This window comes from Leptidea sinapis, chromosome 25 (genome assembly GCF_905404315.1).
Source record: "Leptidea sinapis chromosome 25, ilLepSina1.1, whole genome shotgun sequence".
In the NCBI taxonomy this organism is placed as follows: domain Eukaryota; kingdom Metazoa; phylum Arthropoda; class Insecta; order Lepidoptera; family Pieridae; genus Leptidea; species Leptidea sinapis.
In genome coordinates, this window is record NC_066289.1 from 7,841,761 (window position 1) to 7,859,377 (window position 17,617).

The following is a 17,617-nucleotide window of genomic DNA, read 5'->3' on the forward strand; positions in this document are numbered from 1 at the left end:
AGTTTTGGAACAATCAACGTAATGGAAAGATAAAAAATAAACATTAATCGCACTTAATTTTGAGTGTATAAGATGATATGTCATCATAAACTTTAGTGATATGTCGTATTTTCCAAGTAACAAAAAGCATACCTTTGGTGTAAAGAAATATTAAACTGAATAAAAATTTTACGCGCATAGTTCGCAGATAAATTGTTTCGTTTTAGCAGATATTCTGGCGCAAAGTGTATGACTCCAATTGGAACACAGCTGACACTTCACCCAATGTTCGTTTGGCTTAGATTGCCAAAAAGTCCATTGCAGCATATGCAAGCTGCATCATCTTCTCTCATCGCTGCTGGCTTAAGGATCCTCGAAGTCCTCGTCATCATCAAACTTAACACGCTGCTTTCGACTCCGTCTGGACCTGCGTTCTTAGGCGTGGACTCAGCTTCTACGCTATAGCCTGTCTCGAGGTTCTTGTCATCGTCCAAAACGATAACCTCTGGTAGTGAAACTGCTTACGATGATGCAGAAGATGTTGAAGATGATGATGCACAGATCCCTTTAACAGAAATAGAGCATGAAGGTATAATGACTCTACGCAATCGTGGAAATCTTAGACCTCCAAACCGATACAGAGATTTTGTGTGTAATATCTGTCATGCACAGTCCAAATCAGATCGGCCTATAATAGAACCGACCACATACAAGCAAGCGATTGAAAGTGCTGAAGCTGACAAATGGCGTAAAGAAATGGAAAGCGAAATCAACTCTCTTAATGAAAATCAAACGTGGGATATGGTAGACTTACCCAAAGATAGGAAAGCGATCCCTTGTAAGTGGGTTTATAAGATCAAGACCAATCCTGATGGCACGGTTGATAAATATAAAGCACGTTTAATAAAAGGTTACTCAGAGAAGAAAAGACTGGATTATTATGAAACGTTTAGTCCTGTAGCAAAGACGAGTACAATAAGAGCAGTTTTGAGTGTCGCTGCGCAAGAAAATCTAGTTTTGTCACAATTCGACGTTTCAACCGCGTTTCTATATGGAAAATTAAATGAAAAGATTTACATGAAGCCTCCTTCAGGAGGCCTTCAGGCTATAATGTTATATCAAGTAAGGTATTCAAACTCAAAAGGAGTCTATATGGTTTGAAGCAGGCTCCTCGGTGTTGGAACCATTGCATTACCGAATACATCCTAAAGATAGGATTTAAACAATGTGAGAGTGATCCATGCCTCTTCGTAAGAAACAAGGATAGTAAGGATAAGAAACTGATCCTGGCGTTGTACATAGACGATGGGTTGATCGCCTCAGCGAACCAGAAAGAGGCTGAGAGTTTTTTATATCAATTGAAACAGCGATTTAAGATAACGACAAAATCTGGCTCATACTTTTTGGGGATAGAAACTGAAAGAATTTCGAAGCGTCTCCTAGAGAGGTTTAACATGCAGAACTGTAAAGCTGCTGTGACACCGATAGTCAAAGACGCTACTTTACAAAATAATGAGAAAGAAGCAGCTCCATTCTCTTATAGAGAAGCAGTTGGGGCACTTTCTTATTTAGCTGTTGGGACAAGACCAGACATAGCTTACGCTGTTAGTGTTGTCTCAGGAAAATTAGACAATCCTAATCCCGAAGATGTGGTTAGAGTGAAGAGGATCTTTCGCTACATAAAAGGGACCATTGATTATGGTATAACATACCAATATTCCACTGTAACAAATAGATGCATTAAAAGCTATAGTGATGCAGACCATGAAGGAGATCTTACCACAGGGAAATCTACTTCTGGAATGGTCTGTATATATTCAAAAGGAGCAATCGCCTGGCAAACCAAGCGGCAAACTACAGTTGCGATTTCCTCCACAGAGGCGGAGATAGTGGCAGCCAGCGAAACGGCCAGAGAGATCATATGGCTCAAGAGAATTCTGAAGTTTATGGTGACTGGGGATGTCTATGCAGAACTTCATCTAAAAGAAAGGCACCAGAGGACGAAGCACATTCAGATACGACATTTCTTTGTACGCGAGTGTGTGACTACAGGAAGCCTTAAGGTCCTTAAAGTAGATGCAGCGAGACAGCTCACCGACTTCCTAACCAAGCCGCTATTCAAGCCCCGGATAAAAGAGCTGAGCACTCTTATAGGCTTAGCCTAGCCAAAAACGAGACGGGATGTTCAGAAGGTAGTAAGCCTTTAGCCTACGCACCTTCTTGGTAAACGAACGTTATAATTGTCAAATGTTTTATATGTTGACATCTGTCTGAAAAGAATTATGTTTCGATTCCGTATTTGTATCATATTGTAATTATATTATAAATATATTATACTCGTGTTTACTTCCACATCAGTTCATTATTCGTTAATAATATGTACTAATATTAAATCACTGAGATTTTCTAACTTTAAGTTTTGTAAGGCGCGCACTGCACTTACAAAATTATCATTAAATGAATTAAAGTTAAACGCGGAACCTGATTGTATTACTTTAAATCCTAACATTTGATTTAAATAAGCAACCGCTTGTCGTCGTACTTGTCTGTTATGGTTTTCAAGATTAAGTTATAATTCTCAGCGCTCGGAGAAATACTCGAGATCACACTAAGAACCTTTGATGACAGTTTTCTAAACTTATTTAATTCACTAATTGAGACCTAATTAAGGTACTCAATAGGACGGTTATAATGTTTTTAGGCGGAATAATTGCCGATAACCGGCTTTAACGCGGTATGATTTAATGCGGTAGGTACATAACCTTTAAACTATAAAATTCTAAAAGCCTCAAATCGGGCTCGAAGAACCACAAATGTGGTTGCGCCAGGGAATTTAAAGTAGACTGTATTCATAAAAAGGGGTTCACCTGAACATAACAGGAATCATTGGAGTAAAGGGAATAGCCGGTACTCACCTCTTCTGCAAGATCCTGGGTTTTTCTATATTCGTCTGAGTGTGCTGGCGAACCACAATATATATATCGCGGGACACTTAAGGAAGAAATCACTACGATCTCAAGGCGGCAAATCGACAGGAATACGAGGATTTCCTGGATTTATACTTAAATTTTGCGGGAGCTCAACCTTCGCGTGCGGTTACTTGACGGAATGTGTGTTACGCCATACGACCATAGATGTCGTGGCTCGCGGTTTATTCTTAACTTGTACCGGATAGGTTGCTAGGATAAAGGTGTAAGGGGATAAGGAAAAGGTTGTGTGTTATTTGGACAACTGGCGTTACCAGGTAATATGACATAGTATGCCATCTTACACTGACGTCTAGTATGTCATCTTACCAAATGTATAGTGAAATTTTCATTTAAATATCGTAGCGAAACCTTTTAGGTTAGAATACGGTTTTATTCATATTTATGCCATCACTGTTTACAATTAAAATTAGTTCAAATAAACTATAGTCAAAATTGACTACCAAACAAAAGCGTTAGTAATATTTTTCTCACATTAAAATCACGAAAACGTTCACTACTCTACGATGTGCACTCACTGTCCGCTCATGACGCTCTCCAAAAGCGTCACAGGCTTACCTTTACCTTTAAAGAATACGGCTGGTGTGTCATCTAATCTGAGTATGTCGTCTTAAGCACGGGTGTTGTGCTTAAGACGACATAAGACTAGCAACAATAATTGCCTAAGGAAATCGTCGTCACTTTCTGCAGCATTTTGTAATAGATAAATACAAATAAAATACATTTATAGTCATTAATAATTTTATTTTATTAAATTAATAAGTTAAATATTTATACATTAAACTAGTCTAAACATCTCCAAATAAAATCTCAAAATAGAAATAGTAGGTACAAATCATTGACTTCGCGTGTGTCCATCATGTGTCTGCCATGAAAGTCTGAATTACTTAATAATATAATATGATAGTTTATTCATCCACATTCTGCTGTAGGTATTATTCCTCTATATTCTAAAAGACCTTAATGTATCACCTGAATAACACACTCAACGAAAGCAGGAATTAGGAAAACGGAAATGATTAGAATTCGTCAAACCAAATGGTACACACTCACCAAATCACTATATAATTAAAAAAATTGTGTACCTAATATAAAATATACGAATGAACAAGAAATCTGTTTTTAATTAAGTAAACAGATGTAGTTTAGAAATATTTAGTCTTGATTCGATAAAATAACAATACAAAACTACCTTTGTAAATATAATAACGAAAAATATCCAAAACAATTATTTAAATACTATTGAATGTAGACTATTTAACATTAAAACTGGATACAATACACAATACAAAAAGTACAAAGCTATACAATTATTGAAATAGACAAACGATAACAAGGAGCTTACATCGATCAGGACGTAGAAGAACTAAACATTGAGATCCTTTGAGATTATTAAATCAGTTATCGAGCTGTAGTAATAATGCTACACTCCGTTTGATCCAGTGTGCTCCAGGCTTATCCGAGGGCAAATAAAAGGCTAGAACAAAGTTAGATGAATGCCCGGTGGTTGCCAGAACGCCCTTCCTTTCTAACGTCTTATACAATGGGCATTTATACCTAGATTCCTCTTTGAATTCAGCCTTTAATTTCGGATAGAGCCAAATGACAGGCATATTATCATTAAGTATTTTCGGATGTTGTTCTCCGATTGAATGCTTGGTGCGGTCCCATCGTCCTCCATCCATAAAAAGTCCTTGCACGTAAACACCCCACTCCGGTGGTGCCGTTTCGTAGTCAACTTTTCGAACGTCGAAATCAAATACAAGCAAATCAATTGGTATCTTTTTTGCTCTAGCGTAATTTTGTACAGATCCTGTCAGAAAGGCCTGCGTAAAATAGAAACCTGATAGCCAAAATGTTGGAGGTTTCCCATTTTGGTACCAATTTTCTAGCATTTCAAGCCTTTCTATAAAATCAGAAATATAGCTCGGCAACGGTTTTAGGCTTGGATATGAAACTTTAGCCCAATTAGCTGGAATATGACCTAGTAACATTGCATTTGCTTGACTGTCTAGCGCTGGCGACATAACAATAAGACCCTTTACTGCCCTTTGCAAATCTAAGAGTGAGGACCTTATTTCCCTCAACAGCTTATTAAAACGTTCCATCTCCTGAATAAGAACTGTATTCATTGATTCGTTATAGTCGACAGGATAGCTTTTTTGAGCTATTTCAACGTCGAATGGATGGGGCAGCTTTGAAATTATTTCAGAAGCCATTTGCATTAGAATATGTTCAGTGTTACCGCCTTCACCGCCACTTCCTGCTCCTTCAACCAAAACCAAGGCAGATGTAAGCGCCATTGATATAGAGTAATCACGAGTTATTCCAGCATTCATATGCAGTCCAAAGACTTCTGGAGGTGGGTTGACTGGAACTGACTCAATATGCTTTAGATAATCCTGATATTCACATCTTCTGGGAAGTCCATATTGTGGACCAATATCACAGAACAAGAAATTTGGATCAGTAACCACATCAGCATTAACATAATTATCCAAGATCGTAACTATCAATCGCCTATCCCAATCGTCTGTTACTCGACCTCCATAATTGCATTCTCCAGTTAAATATTTAATGGCTACATATTGTATTTCCTCATATTGGTTCAAGAACATTTGCAGTTGCATTACAGATATATGAAAATCTGAATCATTAAATCCATACTGAATATTCCATCCTAGAGGACCAAACTTTTTTCTTTCTTGAACAACTGCATGGAAAAAACTTATTCCATATAGTAGCTTACTAAATGGCTTGTCTTTGCCTGGACAACCTTCAAAAAATTCAGGCTCTTTTAATGGTTCGGATAAATAGGATCTATTTAAGTTATGTTGTAAGCCAGTCGGTGGCTCGTTGGTCATTTTAACGGCTACCTGTAAAACTGATTGAGGAAATTTATCAGAGGGGTAACTAGTCAGCCATAATCTAAAACTTAAGTCAGTATTAGTAAGATCCAAGCCTTCAGTAATTTTCTCTAGAACTGGTAGCCAAGAAACTGCCAAGTGACAATTCTGTAAACAAACCCAACCACCTTCCAGCTGTGCCCTTTCTATCATAGCCCTAGCAATCGGACCTTGCCCTTGACCTAACGAGATAGAACTGAAACGATTAGCATATCCCATTTTTTCACAATATTTAATAAGAGCACCCATAGGGTCAGAGCCAGGAGATAAAATAAAAATCAGTGGTGCTAAGCAATTTGAGTCCCCGAAAGATTTACTGATATCAAATGGTGGCGGTGTTATATATTTTACACCCATTTGTTTTTCTACAAATTCTGAAAGGGCAATTGTCAATTTATCTGGTCGCAACACTCTAAAGATTAATAACTTTTGAAAGTGACTTAGTTTAGTATTCCACTCGCCAGGCAAAGGTTTGTGCTGCGGTTCCAAATCGTCATATATGTCTTTCCATGGCTTGTTTTTATTTACAAAATCATTTTTAAAACCCACAAAACTGTTTAAATCGTCAAGCCTACAGATCTCATCCCAACTTTTATCAGGTATCCATTCATAAGGCTTTTTATGGGGATTTTCGATAGCTATACCACCGGTAATAAGAAATATGTACTCTTCATGATTCATCTCACCTGTAGACAACATCATTTTTGAACACATTATAAACGAAAACATTAGTTTGTCTTTATCAAATAGAGACCTGCAGACATTACTGTACAAATTGTAAGTAAACGTATCTTTTAGAAACTTAAGTCTCTTTTCCAAGTCCTTAGACTTATTTGCATTCTCTATGGATAGAATGTACAAGTTAATAAACCATGTAAGTGAATATTGATACATAGGGTCAACGTTTGGTAATTCTGTGACACAATAATACAATACAGCTGAATGAGAAGCGATTGGCCTGTAACCCTGCCTAAACTTCTCAATAATAATTTCTGTTTCCAAACTAGCTTCCTGCTTTTTCATAATATCTATAGCTAAAATTTTTGACGAATCCAAAACTTCAATTGCAGATTCGTCTTCTAAAATATCACCTTTAGATTCTTGTAAAGTACGCAAGATATCATCTTCTACTTGCTTAAGTGCAGCACGATTTGCTGCTCCTTGCACTATTAACTTCTCTCTCTTTTCTTGCAAGTCTGGTCTTTCTTTTGCAACAACGATTCCTAATAATTGATCTTCCAAACCATCTTTTGTTAAAGCAAAATTAATAAGTGTTACTTTATTGAATACCTCGGGCAAATAATGTGGATTTCTTAACTTTGTCGTCATGTACAATCTAAAATTTGGATGGTATTCGATGACGTTATCACCAAGTGCAATATATTCTTTCCCCGCTTGCATGTAAGTATTTTTCATAAGAACAGGATCTAATGGGGCTTCAACGTCTTCCAATATGCAATCAATGAGTGCTGGTTTACCGTATTCTAAGCACGTTTCAATTATTTTCATATAGTTCCCATCCGTAAATTTCATAACTTGTAAATCGTTTGACTTTTCCATAGTTTTAATCCATTTATTAGCTTGACCTTGCGGATCAACCAATAAGGACCATCGCATAGAGTTATCTTGCATTATGGCATTATCAATAGAAAAGGAATCTCTTGGTAATCCAGCGATGCACCAATTTTGTATTTTTATATCCGTGCCTAAAACATCTTTAAAAACAAACTGTTCAGAGTGTGGCATATTCAGCTTAATAACAAGATCGCGCCACTTGTCAATCATATGTACGCGTACTGGTAAAGTATATGGCGATAAGTATGCAATAATACCACATGAAACTAACATATCACCTGCTAAGTTATCATACAACTTTTGAAGATTTTCAGCTGCAGCGGTCCAACGCACTCTTTCTCCTCCAAGACCTCCTATTAATTTCTCGGCTCTAAATAATTTATCAATACATAGCTGCACTTCGTCTTCTAAAGCTTTCTTTTTTATATTAGCTTCTTCTAGAGCTTCATTTAATTCTGCTAATTTGGCTTCTAAACGCGCCACTGTAGCTTTTTTCTCCTCCAAGATGGCCATTGTTTGGGCAAATTCTCTTTCTGCTGCCTCTAATTTTGCCTTTTTGGGTGCAACCACTTTTGCAACTGCATCATACATATCCATTGCAATAATCCATTTACAAAGACCCTCGGCTGCTGTCGACGCTTTAGCAATAATGTGAGGCTTAAAATCTTTGTTTGATAAATATTCCTTTCTAATTTTTTGCATTGTTGCAACAGGTATATTATCTTTATCAAAATTTCTCAAGGAATCTAGGAATCCCATATCTCCTAGAAGTCTTTTACTGGGGCCCCAGAAATCAAACATTTTCTTCCCTGGATTATCGGGATCAGGTATTTTATCGGGGGGTATTCCTTTCATCACACATACAGCAGCCATAACTAACTTAACGGTTGCAGGAGGGTTCTTCATAGATTTGACAATAGTAATATCAGCTGGTTTTAAAGTGTTCAGCGCAGCGATAGCATCCTCCAAAATAGGTAAAGCTAACGCTAAATCAGCTTCACAATCTTTCTTTAGCTCTTGTGCAGCAGCTGCCTGAACATTAGCAACTTTCTGATCTTCCCGTACTTGTGCTGCCGCTTTATCAGCTATAGCTGTTTCTTTTGCTATCTCTTCCATCATTTTAGTTGATTTAGCTGCCATGACTATAAGCTGCGGCTTCAAGGCATTCAGATCACGTTGCATTATTGCAACAGCATCAGCAGCCTGCATTAGTTTATCTAAACCATTTGTATACCTCAATTTTCCTGCACGTAATTCTCTTTGCTTTCTGTTTGTAAGCGTTGTAAATGATTTTATTAAATTTAAGTAGGATGCGGATGTTATATATGTCTTCCTTCCATATTGATTAAAAAAGTCTAATGATACTATACGTGCATCCACATGGAACTGTTTACAAGCAATAACTGCAGAACTTTTAACAGAGTCGGGTACGTTGACTTTTACCATATAATGATTTGCTACCATTTCTAACGCTTCTTCGGGCCAGCTATCGAACCAGTCAATAGTACAGCAATTTACAAGTGATGGATATAATCTTAAACGAGTTCTAAAAGCACTGCCTATAGGACTGAAGCCCAAAACAATATGTAATTTTGCCTTGCATCTCCCAACAAAAAAAGATAATATTTGGAGAGGACTAATATCTAAATTTCTATTACCACCCTGGGCAGCAAGTCTGACCAGTTCAAGTATTTCTTGTTTCTCATCCAATCCATATAAATTGGGTACTTCTCCTGAATTTAACAAACTATCTAAGTTTTGAATAAATACCTCTTCCTTGATTTGACTCTCAGTAAAAAGGAAAGTGGTATCCTTATTTAACCCTCCAGACTCTCGCAATACTAATTTAATATCGTCATGCCAATCTTTGACACTATAAGATTTAGTTATTTCTGGTTGGAATGTCTGTTGCCCCAAGATCGTACTAGCCAGTTTTGTTAAAGATTGGCGGCCTGATCCACCGACACCAACAAGCAAAGCATTCCCTGAAGGCATTGAGAGCAATCGGCAAATTTTAGACAAATGTACTAGCGCATAATCGAATAACACAATATTCATTTTGGCTTTATGCATTGTATTATACTCCGCCAACATTGCAATGGCAACATTTAAAACAACTTCCATCGAAGGCATTTCTTCGTATTTCCGTTCACCCTCAACGCTATCTGTATCTAAATAACAACCGAACATCATTTGTTTAATGTTTTCTTGAGTTACTTCACCTCTTTCATCTTGATACGTATCTAAAGCAGATTCAAATGTATCTCTCATACAATCTTTCGTACATCTTTTAAGCATATCAAAGAACCAATTGCGGTCGTTTTCATCTACAAGTCTGTCATAGAATACTCTCATTATTTCGTGTACCCAAAGCCTTGTAAAAGTTTTTTTATTGTCCGCAGATTCTTTTCTAAGTAGAGCGCAACCTTGTATGACTCTGGAAAAATCTCGTAAATTAAAAATATAATGAGACTTGGCTGGCGTAGGTCGTAGGCCTGAAGTTGATTGTTCGTAAATTTCCATGGTTGCCGTGATAATATTAACAATAACTGGTTGGGTATCTTGTCCGAAACCATTTCGTCTCCATCCAAGTTGTAAAAGTGATGTAAAGATTTTAGACATAGATTCTTTTGAAAACTCGTTAATTGAATATATATTGTAGTGCCTTAGCATGCGCGGGTAAATTAATTGCCTGCTACCACCGACGGGCCCAATGGCCCCGTAAAAAAAGGTATCATAAATATACAACTTATCCGTAGTTTTTAAATCATACCAATGTTTTTGATCGAAATATAACCTTAATAATTCAATGGCTGGTTGAGCACCATATACTTCTTTTGCAGGCATATTCATATCATCTATAAATATTATTGCTTGTTTTCCTTTGGTAGGTCCGTAGTTATTTTTCCTTCTTTTCACAAGTTTTGATAAAATTAAATCTTGAGTTTGATTTGCAGATGTTGTTGTTGTAAATGTTATAAACCCAGGTGTATATTTTTCCATGTCGATGCTATTCATTAAAAAGTTCTGAACATAAAAACTTTTTCCTGTGCCTGTTGGACCAATAAGCATCAATGGTTGTGAAAACTTTGTATGCAGTTTTAACAAGAAAATATATTTTTCAGTTTCCAGTGTGGGAATTACTGTCTGAAGTAAATTAATTTGTTCCTTGACTACGGCCGCTTTGACGGCGTCAGGCCATGGTTTCCAACAACCTTTACCTTTGTACATATAATAATGATCAATTATCATCCCATCAGTTGGTATTGAAACATCAATTCTGTCTATAGCTGCTGGAACTCCCAGCTCACCTCGAAAGTACTCTTTAACTAAGTCGTCGAATTTTTCACGAGAATCTGTATTTAGTATTCCACCAACACCCCACACCATGGCTGTCATAAATGATGCTAGAACCCATGTCCTAATGTATTTTGTATCTTCCTCTCCTTCGAGAGCATTCTCCATTAACATTTCTACCAGCCGAAGTGAGCTTATCACTAAGTTAACTTCACCTCCAGTGACAAGTTGAACGCAATTTTTTCTAACAAAATATATTAAAGGATCAAAGAGCCATTCACAGAGCCCATATATAAAATCCTCATTTTCTTCCAACCATAGAGGATTAATCGTATTTACCCAAGATTTATAAAATGGCATAAAACCAAGAGACGATGACTCCATATAAATCATTCCACATCGTGACACGGTAGCAGGAGAAGCTTGCGATAGATCCATTACTTCAAAAAGCATGGACATAACATTCGTCATAGCCATAACTTCTCCAGAAGTAAGACATAGCTTCTTGTTGTCATCTAGGACTGTATTCATATTTTCAATCCAGACAGCGTCTACTGGGCCATCAAACACGATCCATTTTCGAATCGGAGTATCTTCGGCCGCAAATTCCCTAAATATAGTTGCTACAATACCATCAGTCCATTCATAAGATATTGGATCAAAAGCTCCATACAGCTGGCCCATTGTCACTGCTTTTGGATTTAAGACCTTATAGGTACATTCACATCCTCCTGGTTGATTTCTATGTTCCATTAATGTTAATGCTTCAGATAATATTTTAAGTGTCATTGATTTACCAGAAAAGGGGTCACCCACTAGCATAAAACCATGTCTTACAATCATCATTTCGTATGTTTGGATTACTTTTATTAAAAAGCATTCCATTGGTTGTAAATTATTGGACTCACATGCGTCCGTACAAGCGTTCAAAAAATTTTCATAATCTGGCTTTGGTAACGTTATTCCTGGGAATAAATCAGTTATAATGCCTTCGAAAAGAGGTACATCAAAAGATAAGAACTTTGGCAAATTTACATCAGTAATTGACCTTAACAATAAAATACTTTCACTTTCGTTAGGAAAACTTCTTTTTAAGTTACCTGCTGCAGATAAAACTGTCTTAACAGCTCTCATACCATAGTCGTAGTGATTTTGAGATGACAACTGTTCTGAGCATAGCCTGTAAGTTGTTACAATTTTTACAGACAAATTTCGGGCATCAATGAAGCCGAAGGAGTATAACGATATTTCACCAATCATAGCATAATCGGGAACCATCATCGCCACTGTACGAAATAATACTTTTAAATTATCAGGCAGCTCCGAACGTCCTGCGTATCCAGGATTCATTGTAATACAAACGTAACAAGCTGGATTCAAAGTCAAAACAGTACCTTCAAAATCAAAAGTTTCCACATGTTGTCTCACTGCTTGCACAATACATAAAATTTGTTGCGCGATAACAGATAGAACCTCCACTTCAATTCTGTTAAATTCATCAAAGCATACCCAGGCTCCACAAGAAGCTAGACCCTTAAAAAATTTCCCCATAGCTTTATAGTCCAAACCATCAGAACAATTAAAGACAACACACTGAACTGCAAGCGCCTTTGCCAAGTCTTTAGTTGTTTCCGTTTTACCAGTACCAGCTGGGCCTTCGGGGGCACCGTTTAAGTGCAGATAGTATGCGCCTATTAACGTGCGATAACATCGATCTGTTAATGGCGTTATTACTAATCTATCGGAATTTCCGAGATATTCATAGGCATAATCCACAACAGCATTAATTATCTTCACAAAAACTCTTTCTTCTTCCCAATAATATCTTAGCTGTGCCAGCCACTGAAAATCAGTAACCTCTGTAACATCTTTACCAATTAGTTCAAAAATTACATCTTTTGCATGTACATCGATCACAATAAGCGCTTTTACAGTTATACTGTTGAGTTTGGTTAAGTCTGTTCTTCGTATAACAGCGACAGTTTCATTTAATTGTTTTGTTAAACTGACGTGAAAATCTTTCAATTCGCTTATTTTGTGAGTTTGTAAACATTCATGAACATCTATTGCCCAGTATATTTGAGATATAGCTAAAACCACCATCCCTTCCCAAGACAAGATCCACTCCACACGCCCAATATTTGGATAATCGTAATAAGATAATTCTGTCTCTGTCTTTACAGCCTTCAGCATTTGCTCTTCAACTTGGACTAACCATTTTTCAACTGAACCTCTTGCGGCTGCCACACTTATTGTTTCAAGGAACTCTACTTGTTCAGTTTCCATTGATATCATTGCAGATATATTAAAATCTACATCAAATACAAGCCTATTAATACCTTCAAAACATTTCTTTAAATGAGGTTGAACTTTTAATGGATTCTTTGTTTCAGAGAGTATTTCCAACATTTCATCATTAGATAAGAAAAAGAATCGCGGAAAATATAAGCGTTTCTTTTCTAAATAATTATTAACACCTTCATTAATTTTTTCGAGAAAGTCCGAAGCTATTAAAAAAGATTCTAAGACACCTACAGCACCCGCAACTTCTAAAACATGAGGATCTTTATCTACAGTGCCCATACACCTTCTGTAAATATTATTTACCTCCGCAAACATTACACCTTCCTCCTGCATTTGTGCAACAATGTCTTTAGATGAAAATATTGGCAACAAATAAAGCCACTGGCTTTGAACTTTTCCCCACTCATCAATAGTTGCATTCACTCTAACAATTTTTTCGTACCAAGTTCTTACTTGTTGTTCAAACGGTTTTACAAAAGCAGATCCTCTCATGCCTATAGTTTTTACAATATGGTCATCTAAAACACTTTGAACATCATCTAGACCGGAAAGAATAAAAATTCCAGTGTCTTTGTACGGTGATGTTTTAAAACATATATCGGTCCACTCTGCTATCATCTTATTTAAGTTAGTTATAAGTGCTAATTCTTTAGTTGCTGCAACACTGACAATTTCATATTGGTCTATGTCGCCCCAAAGATTGTAGTTAATTATTTTTCGTAATGTCGTTCCTGCAGTTGGAGTTAGATCAAAGCCTGCAATGGATGACATTTCATCCCAATGCCTTTGTACTAGAGCAGGGTTGCACATTATATGTCCCATTTGAACATTAGGCCGCCATTCTTTAAGTTCAGCTATAGCCTGAGCACATAGTTTCATGGGAGCTGGTAAATTATTCATATCAGGATCATCTACTAGTCCTGCAAAACGTTTTTCCTGTCCCTCCGCTATTTGTTGTTTTATTTTCGTTCTATATACTTTTGTCAGCCTCAAAAATTCTTTATAGTAAAAATCATGATCTTGTTCAATTTGGTTATGGTCTAGATATTCAAATACACCATCCATCCAGGTATAATAACTTCTTTTCCACCTATGAACTAAATGAACGAGACTGTAAAATGGAATCACAAAATCTTTGAGCTCCTCCAAATCAGGATATTGGGTAAGAGGAAATTTAAAAGTTGTTTCTTCGGCATTAATCCATGCAACTAGCTTGTCACATTCAGCTAATCTATGTACAAGCTTGCGCAAATGTTCTAAATATTCAAAAGTATGATTTACATCATCCATGTTGTCCAATTTTTCCAAATAAGGAATCATTTCCAACGTTTCTTTGTTTAAATATGCAATCTTAGCCTGCAAATTATCTTCCATTTCTGCTTTGAATGATTCGAAAGCTGTTGCATTTTTCTCAAAAATTGGTTTAATGTCAGTTAACCAATTTACCGTTCTAGTATTTGATGCCACGTGTTCTGGGGTGAGTGATGTCATTTCCAAAAGGTTAGATATTATATTAAGTTGTCTGAGAATTCTTTCTTTTAAAGCTTCAACTAAAACACTTTTTGCGTGTAGCATATAAGCGCCTTGTTCAACCAATTCAGCTGCATTTTCAGGTATTTTTAAAGCTTTTGCAGCAATAACTTCAAACTCTCCACAAATGCTATCATTTTCGTCCATGTGCGATTTGATAATGCCGTCTATAATATCATTTATAAACTCCAACGCCTTTAGTTTTAAACCATCGACCATTCGCAATTGGCAAACGACACTACAATTAAAATATTCATTCTCGAGAATAGCTGTTATTTCAGAATCAATTCCTTGAAAATATTTTATCTTATCTCGTGATTCTTCAAATTCTTTAGCTTTCCTAATAAATTTCAATAGATCCTCTTTTGCTGGTTGACCATACAGCATACTGTATTCTAATCTTAATTTTTCTAAGTACTCATTCAGAGGCAGGAAAACATTATCCAATTCTCTTTGGATCCTTGTATGTCCATCTTTACGTAGCCATTCATTATATTGAACAGGCAATGCGTCATAGTTGTATGGAATTTTAAGGTATTGCTCTACAGGCATTAATCGTTGGGATATGTTTGATATCGCGTCAAGAATGTTGTGATATGTGTTACAAATTGTTTCAGGAGATGGATCGTAAAAAAATTCACCATCAAAATCAAGTTCAATACTTAGTAATGGTACTGATGCAGCATCTTTTAGAGCATCAATAATAGCATCAATGGATCTGCGCATAAGTTCTTGAATTTGCATTGAAATCATTTTTGTGGCACATTTCACAAACTCTGGAATACGTTTTGGCCGCATCCCTCTTAAGCAACGTGGGTTTTTTAACCAGTTGACAAGGATGCCATACCATGTACTGGACACTAGGTAATCAGCTCGTTTTATATCTTCCAACACTTTCGCATGGAACTCTTCCATAGTCATAGGGCCCAATGCACGATATTTTGATAAATTGATGATGCACGGTGGGAACTTTTTCTCAGACGATTCTAACACAAGCCGTATAAATGGGTGAAGTATAAGAGATCCATCCTGTAGCTTCTTTCGGTACCTGACCATCTTATCAAAATTTTTTGTGACACCACTAAATTTAAAGGGAGGCTCTACATATCTCTTCCTCGATACTCCAGGAACATCTCGGATTACCGTTTTCACAGCTAACTCATGCAAATACATATTCCACGCCTCTTTACTCTCTTCGATAAGTTCTTCTGTTATGGACGGAAATGAGTTTCTTAGCTTAGCAGGTATCAAAGCGATTATTTTCTGTTCCCACGATTTTAACATCGGTGGTGGTTGAATTTTGTTGGCACATTCTTTTAGAACGGTAATGTGTCGATCTTGAGATATTTCAAGTTGGTCAATCTCTCGTAAGATACACGGTGGTCGTGCTATTTTTATTTTTCTCACAGCCGCTTTCTCTTCCAATATTTTTCGAAATTGCGCACGCTTGTCCTGTAACATAAACACATATAACCTAGGGCAGTATAATCAGTTATAGTGTGCGCGGAAGCTCTAGTCACCGCCTGAGGTATGTGAGGCGGCAGGGCGGGGGAGGTAGACAAACGTCAAGCTAACTCATTCTGCTGTCGACCATATATTACTAATCCTAGAATAAGTTAATACTAACAATATATGGGCAATGCTGCCTGAAATAAATAAATTTATTATTATATATACCGTGTGCGTATTGTCAATCGCGCCCACCGTCTCAACCCCCCCCCCATCTCCCCCCACCCCCCACTGGGGTTGAGCTGGTTATCAACTGTACAGTAGATCCTCTAGATGAAGCAACAACCTGAGAGTTCAACAAAGCATACAAGATTTTATGAAGATACGTCACTCAAACGGTTAACTCAGTTGGAAGAGCACAACTGTCACAGTCTATAAATGATCTGAGGATTATACTTCTTACACCCTCTCGGTTAAGTTTTTGGAACAAGTTTCGATATAAGATGAGGAGAATCAATAATATTGTGTAGTAATTTAAAGAGGAACATACTGTCGAGCAATGTTCTACGGTCTAATTATTTCGGTGTAAAGGCTTCAAGATCGCAGGACCGATCGTTATGGCTATCTTTGGAGGAGGCTTTTGTCCAGCAGTGGACGTCTTCCTACTGAAATAATGATGACGAAAGGCTTCAGGACATCCACCAATGAAGGCTTTCACTCAGATCGCCCAACACTGATAGTGATAACGAACAAATGGTTAAAAGAGTTGAATTTTATTACCTTATTCCTATTATATGGTGGCGTTGGATCAAAGGGCAGTTTATCCATCCTATGTACATCTGGTATTGGCAACATTTGCGGTATCCGGCACCCATTTTTCGTAGTTAACAGCTTCCTCAGTTCACTTTCATTCATAGTGTTTACTCTACAAACTAGGAAATAATATAACTAAAGACAATACCAAAGAAACTATCAATCGTCGCCATGGTTACGTCAATATTTTTTAATGTGGCCAATATTGATTTTTTAACATTGGACAGTGTATGTAATGCCCTTAGATACCGCACTACATAGAATAGCTTTTATATTACGGCAACTATTAGATGTTTGTGTGCGTGGGTGGCATCTTGACACTCAATGGCATTTTTAAAATTTTGTAACATACGCTTCGTGTTATTTCACATTGAAATTAATAAAATACAAAATACCTGTCCAAGGATTGATTTTTTTTCTTGTCTTGAAAAATTATTTCATAAGAGATATATAAAATAATAAGAAAATTAGTATTGCCGATATCTATAAGGGTTCCTCCAATAATTACCTTCTTTTATCCCCACGGACGAGCAATATATATAATAAATATATATTAGCAAGTGAAACACCGTTATGCTAGTGTGTGCGCGGTTACGGGGGATACTAGTTACACAATTTTTTCTCCCTTAAATAATCATATATGGCCACAAATACTTATATGGTATCGTTTTTACACTTTTTCACAACGCACGACGGCATTTTTAAAATATTTTATTGAGACGCAAACTGATCTGTCACAGACGATGACAATTCTCATAATGGCCGCCTATCGGCCTG

At 36.8% G+C, this 17,617-nt stretch overlaps 1 protein-coding gene across 1 annotated transcript; it reads right to left on the reverse strand.

The window, feature by feature from the left end:
- Positions 1-3,758: 3,758 nt before the first annotated feature.
- Positions 3,759-16,942, reverse strand: LOC126971977 (dynein axonemal heavy chain 12). Its single transcript, XM_050818504.1, has 2 exons — positions 16,808-16,942; positions 3,759-16,030 (listed from the first exon to the last, which is right to left on the reverse strand). Exons 1-2 carry the CDS (start codon positions 16,940-16,942, stop codon positions 4,364-4,366), a joined length of 11,802 nt encoding a protein of 3,933 aa, XP_050674461.1. The 3' UTR covers positions 3,759-4,363.
- Positions 16,943-17,617: the final 675 nt, after the last annotated feature.